At 36.3% G+C, this 14,476-nt stretch overlaps 4 protein-coding genes across 6 annotated transcripts in view; 2 read left to right on the top strand and 2 right to left on the bottom strand.

The window, feature by feature from the left end:
• Positions 1-14,476, top strand: part of LOC134811895 (leupaxin-like) — a 68,629-nt gene that overhangs the window by 31,334 nt on the left and 22,819 nt on the right. The window lies entirely within an intron of this gene.
• The window catches only part of LOC134811898 (ras-related protein Rap-1b-like), a 50,398-nt gene that overhangs the window by 13,178 nt on the left and 22,744 nt on the right, over positions 1-14,476 (bottom strand). The gene's annotated exons all lie outside the window — the stretch shown is intronic.
• Positions 227-961, bottom strand: LOC134810942 (ribose-phosphate pyrophosphokinase 2-like). The gene has a single exon (XM_063817637.1). The coding sequence runs from the start codon at positions 959-961 to the stop codon at positions 227-229; it is 735 nt and encodes a 244-aa protein (XP_063673707.1).
• Positions 10,812-14,476, top strand: part of LOC134811897 (protein disulfide isomerase Creld2-like) — a 66,008-nt gene continuing 62,343 nt past the window's right edge. Inside the window, exon 1 of one of the 2 annotated variants that reach the window (XM_063819038.1) lies at positions 10,812-10,839. The gene's annotated coding sequence lies outside the window, so the exon portion shown is untranslated. The remainder of the gene's footprint in view (positions 10,840-14,476) is intronic. The other variant, XM_063819035.1, reaches the window with a different exon arrangement.

Consider the following 14,476-nt stretch of genomic DNA (forward strand, 5'->3'; position numbering starts at 1 on the left):
AGGGTAGAAAAATAACATTGTATGAATCTAAGATACGCATATAGACGGGATTCATTTTTAAAAAGATAGGATTTTAAATTAAAACTTCATGACATATAAAAGTTCTGGCAAATGATTAAACCATAAATAATCTAAAAAGGGCAAATCTGCAAAATGTGCCGTAAGAAATAATAATTTCACAATTTGTGCTCCTTTTCATTGTAAAAACCGTCAGTATCAAAGGGTGTTATAAACTTTTATCAAGAGTGGAATTACTACCAGCATTTTCAATTGCAGCTCCTACGAGCTCTGAAATGTCAATAACTTCCAACTTTGGACACTTTTCCATATGTTGAGGAAGTGTATTTGTTACAGTAAAACGTGAAATACTGCTACTCTCGTTTATCTTCTTCAAAGCACTGCCAGATAGGATACCGTGAGTCATTACAGCCTCGACATCACTTGCTCCCATCTGGATCAACAAGTCTGCAGCTTTGATAACAGTACCACAAGTGTCAGCCATATCATCCACAATCACTGCCCTCCTCCCTGTAACGTCTCCGACGAGCGTCATCCGGGATATGGTGCCATCTGATGAGCGCTCCTTGTGGATAAGCGCAAATGGGAGTCCTGTTAGCTCAGATATTGCTGTGACCTTTTTCATGGCACCAGCATCAGGAGCAACAAGGATTACGTCCTTGGATTTTTGAAAGATATGTTTACTGATGAGTTGGGTTGTTTGAATGTTAGCTACGGGAATGTTAAAGAAACCCTCTGTTTGTGAAGAATGTAACTCCACAGTAATGACATGATCTGCACCTGCAGCTTCTAGCAGTTTACAGATAAGTTTAGCAGCGATGGGTAAGTTTCTGGACTCTGACTTATAATTATCCGATCTAGCGTAAGGAAAACAGGGGATAACAGCTGTCACCGAGGTGGCATGGAGTTGTTTGCAAGCTTGGATAGCTAACAATAGCTCCATTATTTGATTATTTATGTCTGAATGGGGAGACTGGACAACAAAAGCTGATTCATTGCTCTGCACTGGAACAACTAACTTTGTCTCCGCATTGGAAAAGGAACTGTTGGTTACGTGGGAGATTTTGTAGTCAAGTTTTTGAGCTAGGTTAGTGGCCAAATCCGGATGAGAAGAGAGTGATAGAATATGGGAAATCGATCCGAATCTTCTCACCAACTGAAGAAGCATTTCAAAATCTTAATCTAATGAAAAACGTAGTAATCAATTAATAACTCATCAAGATTCAAAGAATTGGCATTTTCCTTTGCTTCAACCTACTAGAGAAATGGGATGCTGGATGCAATATAGATTTTAGAATTAGATACTTTTGTCGCTTTAAGTGTGTGTATATTATTAATTATTATAATATGTAGTATTTATTTTAAGTATTCAAGTGAAAGAAATTGGATATAAAATGAATAATAATCTCACTATTCCACATTTTGTATGAGAAAATATAATAATATCATATAATATAATATGATAATCAAACACCATAAATTAGTCAGAAAACAAACCATCAATAATTAGACAACGTTAGATAATAATAATAATTAGACAACAGAGAAATTAAATTGAAAACATTAATCATGTTCAAAAATACAGTTATAATCAAGATGTATATAAACCCATTTAACAATTCATCACATATGCAATAATTGTTTACGAGTCAGACTAGCCTACTTTAAAAAGATTAAATGATTAAGATAAAAACGGCTTAAAGGTATTATTATAGGCAAAAAGTTCATCAAATTATAGAAAATACAACATGATATTATAGAAATGTTCAGAGAGAAAAATCGGGATGGTGCCCTGATAAAATATTATATTATAAACTATAACTATTAAGGCATATATTCAGGAAACATTTGCTCATTCAATACAAAATGGTCATGTGACCTGCTTTTACCAGCCCTGTTCAGAAGTACTCCTTGTCGGAGAGATCTAAGCAGCTGTGTAGCTTTGTTGCTACTGAGATTGTAGTTTGTCTTTAAGTGGTCCACTAAGCTGTGCGTAACAGTCATTGCAGAGAAATCAATGCCGTTTGCACATGTGACTATCTGACCTGGGATAGAAGGCATGGTTAGTCTAGTTTTAAGAGCTTATAGTGAAATTGATGAAAGTAATTAGACGTTATTCAAGAGAAAATTTATCACATGTTTACATTGCTGAATTTAATGAATAAACATTGCACCCACCAGCACAAAGTAATTTTCCAAGCTTTTGAAATGCTGGAAGTAACTGAGAGGGATCTTCGAGTGACAAGCATAAATCCTTCAGTTGTGACAAATGCTCAGAGATAGCTGTCATCTTCTTCCCATCTTCAATACTTTGATAAAACACAGGGTTACTTTCCAAGATCTTTTTCACATACTCAACGCTTTTACTGTTGATGGTCTGGATGAACTGCTTTTCAGAATCAGATAACAACATTATTTCTGTTCGGTCAATAATTTGATTGCAGAACATGGGCAAAATGTTGAGCTTCCTACTGCTGTAACCTTGACACACATCTAGGAGCAAAGCATATATTTTTGTGGTCACTGGGACAGAAATCAGCATGTTGTACCTGCTTCCAGAGAAGGTAGGAAGAGTGTGATCCTCATCTCTGCAGGTGATTTCAATCTTACAGTTTTTTAGCAACTCTGAAGCAACATAGATGTCTTCCAACTGAATGCGTTCTAGGCCACGACATGAAAGAAGAGACTCAATCTGTACAAAAAATCCAATATTGATAAGCTGAAGCCAAAAGAAAACATCATCCATGTATACATAAATGCTGCTATAAATGGCTGTGATAGTAGCCAAAAGTAACTGTCCAACAACCGCATCTGACCTCATTATAAATCTGTTCATGACACTTGGTATGTTTTGAATGCAATGAATTTTGTAATCAAGAGCAGCTTGTGAAACACGAATAAGGCTCAGTACATCTCTTTGAAACTTGTTGCAAGGAAGAAACAACAGTTCGACCCATAGATCAGAATGGTAATCATTTACTAACTCTGTGCATGTGTCTGTTAAATGTTCTATTTGTCCAATGAGGTCACGCAGATTGCTTGCAACACTCCATGTTTGATCGATATACATCACTCTATCGTTGAGCCATACATAAAGAGGATTATTGGTTTCTTCTCCCAGTTCTGTTGCCAACTCAATTACCAAATCAGCAACCTCAGCATTGGCACATAGTGAAATCAAGCTATGCGCATTAGCTTCATAATCTTTAAAACTTCTAGTAAAATTATCAAGATCAAAGTTGGCCAAAGCCATGGCAATGCTAGCAAGATGAATGTCAAGCTGTGCTGAGCAATGTAATAGTTTATCTTTATAGTGGGTGAGCCTTTTACACAAGTAAAAAGTACTTTTAATGCTTTGATCACAGAGCATGGAATAAAGTCCGCCTCCTTTGTTACTGTCAGTGCTTTTAGAAGGAGCAGAAAATATTGTTTTTTCATAGATCTCATAATGCTCAAAAGAAGAATCCAGTATCTTGACACGATATGAAACAAGGTTGGAGGGAAAATACAGAGTTTGGTATCCAGACTTTTTTAGAGACTTTTGACGTTTAAATGCCCCAAAAGTGTTTTGAAGACATTGCTCATGCTGTTGGTTGATGTCAATGCGAAACTCCAGATTACTTGTATTTCCAAACAATATGTTATTGTCACCATACTTACTTATAAGTGTTAGTGTTTCATTGTCTCTCCTGTTTAGAAACTCTAGGTATTTGATTGTAACCTGAGGTATATCTCTCAGTTTTAGAAGGCATTCATGAAGAAGACTTACAGGAGTACCAGTTATTGCCGACTTGGGGTTGATTAGAAAGTTATTCTCAGATTTAGTGATAAACATCAAGCTAAACAACCTGTCTTTTTCTTCCATGGGCAAAGGTTGAATTGAGTCTGAAAACAGACATGAAGATCTATGATTCGATTGTTTTGTTACAGATGCTAGAGCTTTGTCCATATTCACAAAGGTGACCGTCAGTATGCCACACGCATGATTGTTATCAATTTGATGAATTGAGTCACTGATGCTGCCAATCCCTTCAATGATATTGTAAGGGCATATTTCTGTACTGAAAATGTTAACATAACAGGATTGCCTAGCTACAGAGCTAGATCTAAAAATGCAGATTTTGTAGTACTCATTGTAGATGTACATTGGCAATAACAAAGTCTCATGAAATTCTATTTCATTTGAATTACATGGTTTGCTGCTGGTTTTTAGTAAGCAGGTATCAGATTGGTTAAAAACTTGAATTTGAATGTGCCATCCTGGTAATTGAACTTGCAAACCTTGCAACTTTAACAATAAAGCCACCTTCTCTGGCTTCTCTGAAGAATTCATATTGTTGTTTGACAAGTCGCCATTGTTATTGGATAGCTTCGATAAAATTGAGTCATAATAAACAAGACAGTTTCTCAAATATCTAAAGTTGGCTTCTTTGATAGCCTGAACCCAGGATGTTGCTTCATCTGGCTCACAAATAAATGACAGAAGGCTAGACCGAGTAGAATCTGTGAAAACAACTTTGAAACCTAGATCAGTTATGTCAGTGTAACACGATTCAAGAACATAGCAGCTGTGGGCATGATCCCCAGGTGATGGTTCTGAATAGGATTTAAAAATAAAGAGTAAATTACACTTCACAACAATCCAGAGATGTTTTGCTTTATGCTTCTTTGTCACTTTCCGAACATGCCCTTTTCCAGCTGCATCAAGGGTAGTGGCTGCATATGAAATAAGTTCTTTTTCATTGTATCTCAGAGATGACATAAAGTTGGTATTTTATCAATCAAGGAACCAAACCCTGAAAAGATGTAAAATTTGAATTGTAAATCTAAGTTGTTCCACAAAAATAAAAACATTCACATCCAATCAGGTATAATATCCGATTGTGATCAAAATCCGACTTTTAATTACATATTTAAACAAACACAGAAACAGTGATCATCAATTCGGCTGAGTTGTTGAATTCATCCTAAAAATTCACCGAAAAACAAAATTTGGATAGAGCAAACTGTCTTTTGTCAGCGCACTGTTTAGAACAACATGATAAACACAAATTGGCCCTATTTTAACCGCCTGCCTCTAAAAAAGACAGCAAACATGTTATATCATTTGATGATGCATAAATCTTTTTATTTGATAATTATAATAATGGTTGGACAGGAGTCAATGGATCTCTCGTGATAATATTAGGACGAAGGCTACAAGACATGACTGGCATGCGGGCTGAGTATAGCTCTTCATTACACCTTTGATCATAGATTCCCGATCATACGGCTAAGTCAACCGTGGGAAGACTTTATGGCTAAGTTGCCTAGTGATTAAAGCTCTAACCTTCTGCACAGTGGGTCCAAGGTTCGGATCCTCGAGTCGCCTAGTCTAGGGAGTAGCTAAGGATCCATTAAAGAAATAAAATGTTTCAAACAGTACACAGATAATTTCAGCAATGGTAATTGTCTAGCTGTAAGGATAGACACCCTCGAAAAATAAATAAACCAATACAATAGATTTTTGATTGAAATAAATTTTCGTGCACATACAGAATGAATGGTTAATAATTTAATATATATGTAGACCAAGGTCTGTGCACGGGATGCTTCCTGGAAGAATCCAGTTCTTTTAGCGGGGCACCCTACCTAAAGCCAAATTGAGATATAATAATCATACTATCATATTCCTAGAGAAATAATCAGAAATCGAATACCAATCAAATAATATGATATATAGGAGTAGTAACCATATTTACTGTGCAAAATGCCCCAACCACATAGTGTAAATTTATATAGAATTCAAATTCCATATCATCATTAAACCTCAATAGTCAATATAATAGCCCAAGCAAAATTAAATAACTTCTTATATACCTTACTGTCATACTACAAATTAATTAAACATTTGAAATCTGTTAACCAGAGAATACATTTCTCTCAATAGACAATCCATTAAATCTACGCAATATTGCACATCTGCATAATGTCTCCTAGGTAGACTAAGGCTGCAGGCGAATGAAATGAAACTTGATTGAGGGTTTAAAGATAAGATAAGTGGCCTGCCAACAGATCAAGAATCTTCTAAGGATTATAATCTGTTCCCCTTCAGTACATCTACTGTATATATATCATGTAACACATAGACATAGTACGATACTATGAAGTAAAGTTAGTAATTAATTCCTAAAGGACTCGAACAAGGTAGCAGCTAAGTAAAGTAAAGTAAAGTAAAAATTATGACATAACATCATCACTAATGTCTACAAAGTATCATCACACTACATGGGAAAATAACTATTTCTCCATCAAATTTAAAGGTAACAATTTATCAAATATTAATCATGAATAAAAACAACATTACAAAATTTAATTTATTCATACTTCCCAGTGGAGTAAAGATTTATAAAACGTTTCTTTGCTACATAAGGATGGAACCACAGATAATCATTGTGTTTTTCCTTATTACTGATATAACTGGTACCTTCAATTCTTGTTAAAACTTCTTTCGAAACATTCCAAAAATGAAAGTCATTTACAATACATTTAGAAATCATATTCTTTTTAAAACTTTCCAATCAAATTTTAAAACTCAAAACTGTCAAGCAGTTCTTCACCTCCGAAGGGAGTTTGTTCCAATAAGGAACAACCCGCTCTGGAAGAAAAGAACACTGAAGATTCTTGACCTTTGTCACACTCTTACTACATCTATTGGATGAAACCAGATTAAGACCTGATCTGCTTGGTCTGAACAAGTCTGAACCATAATCAGTCAAGCCATTAATAACCTTAAAAGCTTCAATAAGGTCCCCACGTATTTGCCGCTCTGCCAGCGTTGTCAAATTAAGGATTTCCAGTCTACGGCTGTAAGGAAGAGTACCCACCTCATCAATCAGACGGGTAAACCGCCTCTGGACGCTCTCCAGCTCCAAAACAGTCCCCCAACTTCCATGAGCCGCAACTGGATTCCACAATTGGACACAATACTCTAGATGAGGTCTTATCAAAGCTTTATAGATGGCTATCATTACACATTTTTCTCTAATTATCAAATTCCTTACAATCCAGCAAATCATACGATTTGCCTTGGAAATACATGCTTTTATCTGTTCATTCCAAAGCAGCTGTCTGGTTACAAGTGTTAGATGGCCTCTAGTTGAACAATAAAACCCGTATTTGTCGTATGTACAAAACCTGTAAAACAAAATACTTTATTACATAATAGAATAACTTTACCACCAAATTAAACCAATTCCAAATAAATACCTAATAACTAAACATTATAAATACTTACCGATTGGACGGTAGTGTGCTGCCAATGTTCCACTCCTCCCCAGTCCAATCGGTTATCCTCCTTTGCTTGTCATTGCTAGAAAAGGTAAACACGGTTAGAAGTATTCTGTCACGAAAGAGAGAGAAAAGTGTGAACAGTAATAACATTCCCCGGGTTTCCTTTTCCAGCAATGCTAGCCCCAATTTCTCTCAAGATTGCACTGTTAAATTACACAAAAATACGCTCGAAGATCCCGTCTGAGCTACAGCTGTCGTCAGATTATCACCCGCAGTGACCTATCTGGACGAATCCATTAAATAATTAAAATACAGTCAACAACCCCGTTTGAGTTATAGCTGTCTTCAGATTATCACCCGCAGTGACCTATCTGGACGGATCCATTAAATAATTAAAATACAGTCAACAACCCCGTTTGAGTTATAGCTGTCTTCAGATTATCACCCGCAGTGACCTATCTGGACGAATCCATTATATAATTAAAATACAGTCAACAACCCCGTTTGGGTTATAGCTGTCTTCAGATTATCACCCGCAGTGACCTATCTGGACGAATCCATCAAATAATTAAATACGCTCAACAACCCTGTTGGAGCTACAGCTGTCTTCAGATTATCACCCGCAGTGACCTATCTGGACGAATCTATCAAACAATAAACTTGTACCCACAAATACGCTCAACAACCCTGTTGGAGCTACAGCTGTCTTCAGATTATCACCCGCAGTGACCTATCTGGACAAATCTACCAAACAATAAACTTGTACCCACAAATACGCTCAACAAACCCCGTTGGAGCTGCAGCTGTCTTTAGATTATCACCCGCAGTGACCTATCAAGACGAAACTGCCGAATATTAAAATCGTCCCTGTATTTACGCTCAACAACCCCGTTGGAGCAACAGTTGTCTTTAGATTATCACCCGCAGTGACCTATCAAGACGAAACTGTCAAACATTTTGATAATACACATAAATCATAAATACGCTCAACAACCCCGTTGGAGCATCAGATGTCTTCAGATTATCACCTTGAGTGACCTATCGAGACGAAACTGTTCGGAACTTATTACAGAGAAAAACATAACAAGTCATATTAAAATCTCTTTAAAACCCCGCTAAAATATAAATGCCACGCGAGCGCGCATTTTAAAATGCTAACACTAAAAGTACTTTCTATACCTACGAGCTCAAAATTACTAGCAACACAGAAATTCCTTTGTTCTCAAAAAAACTCACCGAGATGTTATAATATCTAGCTCAAAAACTAAAAGCGTCCCCATAAAACGAGTAAATATTTGAGATAAATACTAAAAGAACAACTCAGCAAAGTAGATTAGCTCCCTAAATTAGCTACAAACATATTATATACGCAGATATATTATTATGTTTACCTGCGACCACATTCTTTTGCAAATTAAAATGATATATACAAACTTAAAATAAAAACTGACGAGACGAAATAATATATACTCCTGACATTGCTCAGCAATTAACTCGTAAAAAACGACTAAAACACGATTCTACGAATCATGGAACTGAATTTACATACTGAATATTACTCTTATTTCTTATAAACAGACATAATTGATCTTATAATAATTATTCGACTCATTTCTATATTTATTATCATAGAATCCGACAATAAAATGCGATAAAAACTTAAAACACGACACATAACAAATTACAAAACATAAAGCTGAATAAACTCACAATTCCTAAAATAGAAACATTAACTTTTGTTTGACCCAACGCTCTTGACTCATACATTAAACGACACAAAACAGTCATTTGATTGCCTTCTTGTTTCTCAATCAAGATACTTTTCAAAATCTACTCTGAACAAAGGTTTTTATGTATTGCTAGCTCTCTCGATCATTCCGTATTTCCAAGGTCAGCATCCTCAGATCCGGGGAATGTGTTAAAGGAACACTGAGCAACCATATTTCAGAATAAAACAAATATTCAGAATAAAACAAATATTATATTCAAATCTCTTTATTCAACAATATTAAATCATTATAGAACCTAATTTGTGGCTTGATCGTTATGTTAGGGCTATTCTGTTAGCTGATGCTGACAGGCACTGCATGGGGCAGAGACTTAGGACCATTACGCTGGAGGCTTACAATGACCCTTTTTGAACCCCATGGCAGTGCTAGTTTTATTATGGTACAAATTGTAAATCGAAGTTATGAAAACGATCAAGTCACTCCTGTTTTACACTATCAACAGCTACTTAAAACAACCTAGATTGTACAACTCACTTTGAAGATTAAACTGTTAAGTGATGAGTGATTGGGCTCATTAAACATTTTAGTAGCGGAGACATGCGGATCAGCTTCTTGAGGTTCTAATAGTTCATTCAGACAAGAAGTTTTATTTTTTCAAATTTAGTCGTTCAAGCTGCCTGAGTTCAGGAAGTTTGCCAAAGAGGCCCAGGTATTCTTGTCACCTTTACCCTGAGACGAGAGAATGACTTTTTTTACCTTTGATTTGAATACACCATGAGTGATTTCAAGGTCGTTCAGTGCCAACATCTGACGGAATGAATTCCAAAGGCAACTAGATTTGTAAACGAAACTGTTTGAGGGCATGGTTGTTATAAGAAGAGTTTCTTTGCCGGGTCTTTTAGACAAACAGAAAAGTTCAAATAGTGCAATTGGTGTTCGATATTTAAAGACTTTAAAAAGTTCATTGCAGCAGTGATACGCGTATAAATTATGCAATGTCATGAGTGATTGACGGGCAAAAATTGGCTTGGTGTGCTAAATGACCTGGTTGGTGGCATATATAACAACATACCTTGGGACTACTACTCCCCCTCATATGAAGACTGAGTACTGTCCTTCTTATACAGTTTGTCCAGTTCGGCAATGAGTTTAGCAACTCCATCTTCTGCTCCTAGCACCTTTAATGTTATGTTTATAGAAACCTCCTGTGGTCTACCTTTCATGTTCATAATCAGCTTACTAGCTTGCTGTTTCGTTGATGCTGCGGTGCCAAGCTGCCATATTAACACTTTCTTCTTCCATGTGCTGTAATCAGCGCTGTCGTCTAAAACTGGTATCTCACGAAGACTCATAGTTATAGTTCGACTAAAAAACTCTAAAACTGTCTCTCAAATTAGTCTCTTAATTAGTCTCTAAATTGTAGTCTAAATAACACACAAACAAAGTGCCACTGTCAGGTCGTTGCGTAGAACGTTTTCCGACTTCCTGCTATCACTGTTAGATGGCCTCTAGTTGAACAATAAAACCCGTATTTGTCGTATGTACAAAACCTGTAAAACAAAATACTTTATTACATAATAGAATAACTTTACCACCAAATTAAACCAATTCCAAATAAATACCTAATAACTAAACATTATAAATACTTACCGATTGGACGGTAGTGTGCTGCCAATGTTCCACTCCTCCCCAGTCCAATCGGTTATCCTCCTTTGCTTGTCATTGCTAGAAAAGGTAAACACGGTTAGAAGTATTCTGTTTTTTACTAATTACAACACTACAAACTAATTACAACACTACAAATCTATTACATTTATTGAGGACCCCCAGTGGGAACTAATGCCTCGGTAAATGTAACGACCATTACAGGTTGTATGTCAATGTAAATGGTTGTTGCACGATAAAGTTATCTTAAAGACATCCTAAGGACTATCAGACATCGGTTTTTAAAGCAGTTTACTCCCATCTATCACCTAAAGATTATCAGACATCACTTATCCTTATCCTCCGGAGTGCTACAAAGGTACTGTAATCATTAACTAAATTTCGAACAGTAGCAACTTTTTTGTGATAAACTATGTCTAGAATACCAGTTGGCTCAAGACATTACAATCTGAGATATCGAGGGAATTCTGTTAAATTCCCCAGCAACGGCTCTTGTCCTACTGATAAATGTTCAAATTGTTTAACTCTATTAAGAGAGAATGATAGTCTTCGTCGGCAAATTTCTTTTCTCTATAAACAATTATCAGAAAGTGACAGTGCACTCAAAGTTCCCCTCAGCGATGGTTCACTTATCCCTGTGTTGCCCCAGGTACCTGATCACTGTGAACAGTCTATCAATGTTCCCCTCAGTAATAGGTCATCCTCGCATCTTGTTTCTGAGTTAACCCAAGAGCTATCCAAATTAGCAGAAGACAGTGAACATTCAGCAGAAATTATCAATTTGGAAAATCCCAAACACTCTGTAAATGGTGACAATGATGTGAGCAACTCTATCAATCCATACCAAGATTTGAGTCGAGGAGTTTTTCAGTTTGTTGACACTGCCAAGTTAGATATAGAAACCCACTATACTCATAAGTTTGAGAATAGGGCAGTTGCATATTACGGGGACTTTCCCTACGCTTACAATGGAGGCTTTCATAACACAAGGCCAGTAGCAGACAATCCATACCTAAAGTCTATTCTAGAACGCTTACGCTCACAGTTCCCAAAATTGAAATTTAATAGTGCTATGATTACCAAGTATAGAAATGGTCAGCAAGGAATTCCCTTTCACTCGGATGACGAGAGGTCAATTTCACCAGGCTCCATGATCTCCACCATCTCTTTAGGGGCTACTAGAGTCCTAAGCTTCAGATCCAAACTTAGAGCTCATATTGCTGACCTCACCCTCTCCCATGGTGACATAATGAATATGACCAGACAATCCCAGACCAGCTTTGAACACAGCCTCATCCAGGACAAGTCTGAAACCATGAGAATAAGCATTACTCTGCGCCTAATTGATGGCAGCGCAACCTTATCTACTCTGTCTGATGTTTCCAGTCAAGTTAAGAACACTGAACCCTCGGCCCCTAAGACTAGATCAATAGAACATTCTGGTAAATCTTTGTGTGTCTACATTAGCTCTAGTATGTTCTCCAAATTAGAGGGAGAAAAGCTATCGTCCAAACATCATGAGGCACATGTATTCAGCTACCCTGGTGCCACAGCCAATGCAATCAATGAACGGTTTCAATCAGATGTAAGAAAAGACACTCTTAATACCAATAATGTGAAAAGCATTGTACTTATGTGTGGTACAAATGACGTGGACTCTATCCTGAACAGCCCTCGCAACATGAGGACTAAACTTCTGTGCCCTGATAGTTTTTCTGGTGATGCTAGAGCTCTTGACTTTACAAACAATTGTATTGAAAAACTTGTACTTTTCCTTCACAAGTGGGCACCTGGAGCTGATATTAAAATTGTTAACTTATTACCTCGGGAGAGTTTCTCCAGAAACAAGGTTATAACTGATATCAATGAGTGTATATCAAATCTGCAAAGAAAATACACCTATGTAAAACTGCTCTCAACCGAGACAAATCGTTTCTTGTTTAGTGATAAGAAAGGCTTTAGAAAATCGTCATTTTTTAGTAGTTATGGAGAGGATAATGTCCATCTCAATGATTATGGCATAGTTAAATTAGCAAGGCACTTGAAGTATCATGCACACCATTAGAATACTGCTGAATACTGACATAACACTCCTACCATCAGTTTTATTTTTACAGTACGACATCCAGACAAATACAACCTGCTTTTATTCTGTTTTTTAGTTTAAACACAACTTTACAACTTTTATTCATTCCATTGTGAATTAATAAGATTCACAAGATGACAAATTTTAATAATGCAGCTGATAGGTTTCACAACCTCTGCATTGGTCATTGTAACATTCAAGGAGGGCTTCTCAATTTAGCTAAAAGTAATGAACTTTCCCAACTTATTAGAGATCATAAATTAGACATACTTTCCCTAAATGAGATGAATCTTAATGATACTATTGACACAGACACCATAAATATTCCTTCCTCCTTCAACCTTATGCGATGCGACAGGCCAAACAGTTCTAGGGGTGGTTGTGGTTTAATGATAAACAAAAAACTAGCTTACACAGAATTAGTTATGGATAGTAAGCTTGATAACATTGAAGCATTATGGGTGAAGCTTAAGAATAGCAAGATCAATGTTTGCTGCTTCTATCGCTCTGGAAATTATTGCAGTGTTGATAACTTTATTGAATACATTCATTTTTGCATGAAAAAATTGAATGGGAAAAAGGTTATCTGGATTGGGGATATAAACATTGACCAGAATAATATCTCATCCACCCAGTACAAAAAATTAGATATGACCTTGAGATGTTACAATCTAGTTCAAACCATTCAAGGGATAACTAGAGTTGCTAAACGTGGAGACAATGTTACCCAGACTACTATTGATGTAATATTCACTAACTGTTATGCAGATTTTGTCCAATCTTCTGTTCTTGATGAACGTATTGGAGATCATCAAGCTATTATGTGTGAGATAGATTGTAAAGTACCTATAGCTCCTAAATTTGAGAAGGTTGAAATTAGAAATCATTGTAAACGTAATGTTAAACAATTCTTAGACTATCTAGACACCTGTTCTGATTACAGTCCACTATTGGAAAGTACAGATGTTGAAGCTATCACAGCTGGCCTTTGTCATCATATTGAACAGGCATATGCAACCTTCTTCCCTTGCAAGACCATAGAAAGGCATGAAAAGTTCATACATAAACCTTCTACTGAACTTTTATATGCCATTAATCATACACATTTTCTTCTAAAGAAATTCCGTAAAAAGAAGGATAAGAGAGACAATGGAAATTGCAATAAATGTGGTACATGTAGCAAATGTATAAAGTGTAATGAGGCCTGGGATTGCTACAAGATTCAGAGAAATATTAGAAATAAATTAGCTAAAACCTGCAAAAAGGCTAATGTAATCGATGATCTACAAGTTAAAAGTGCCAAGAATGATCTTAAAGGGATATGGAAAACTATCAAACTGGCATCAAATATGACCCCTGGTACAACTAATTGTCAAACTATCAATGAGAATGATCCTGAGCTATTTAACTTTCATTTTGCAAATGTTGGATCAAGATTACAAAATCAGGCCCCCAATATTGAAAGAGTTAGTTTTACTGATTTTTTACCTCCTAGAACTTCTAATATCTCATTTGATAGATTCCAAGAAATAAATGAAACTGATATCCTAATGTATGTCGAAACGCTCAAGAATGACAAGGCCTCATATGACAATGTGCCTCTATTTTTACTTAAGCAAGCTGTACCACACATAGTTGAGCCACTGACCCACATTGTCAATCTGAGCCTTAATACAGGTGTTGTACCAACCCTTTGTAAAAAAGC

The sequence above is a fragment of the Bolinopsis microptera genome, chromosome 2 (assembly GCF_026151205.1).
Source record: "Bolinopsis microptera isolate Bmic1 chromosome 2, MBARI_Bmic_1.0, whole genome shotgun sequence".
Taxonomy (NCBI): Eukaryota; Metazoa; Ctenophora; class Tentaculata; order Lobata; family Bolinopsidae; genus Bolinopsis; species Bolinopsis microptera.

Bases quoted from the DNA above. Each gene is read 5' to 3' on its own strand.
- LOC134810942 (XM_063817637.1), bottom strand. From the start codon at position 961: ATGGAGCTATTGTTAGCTATCCAAGCTTGCAAACAACTCCATGCCACC.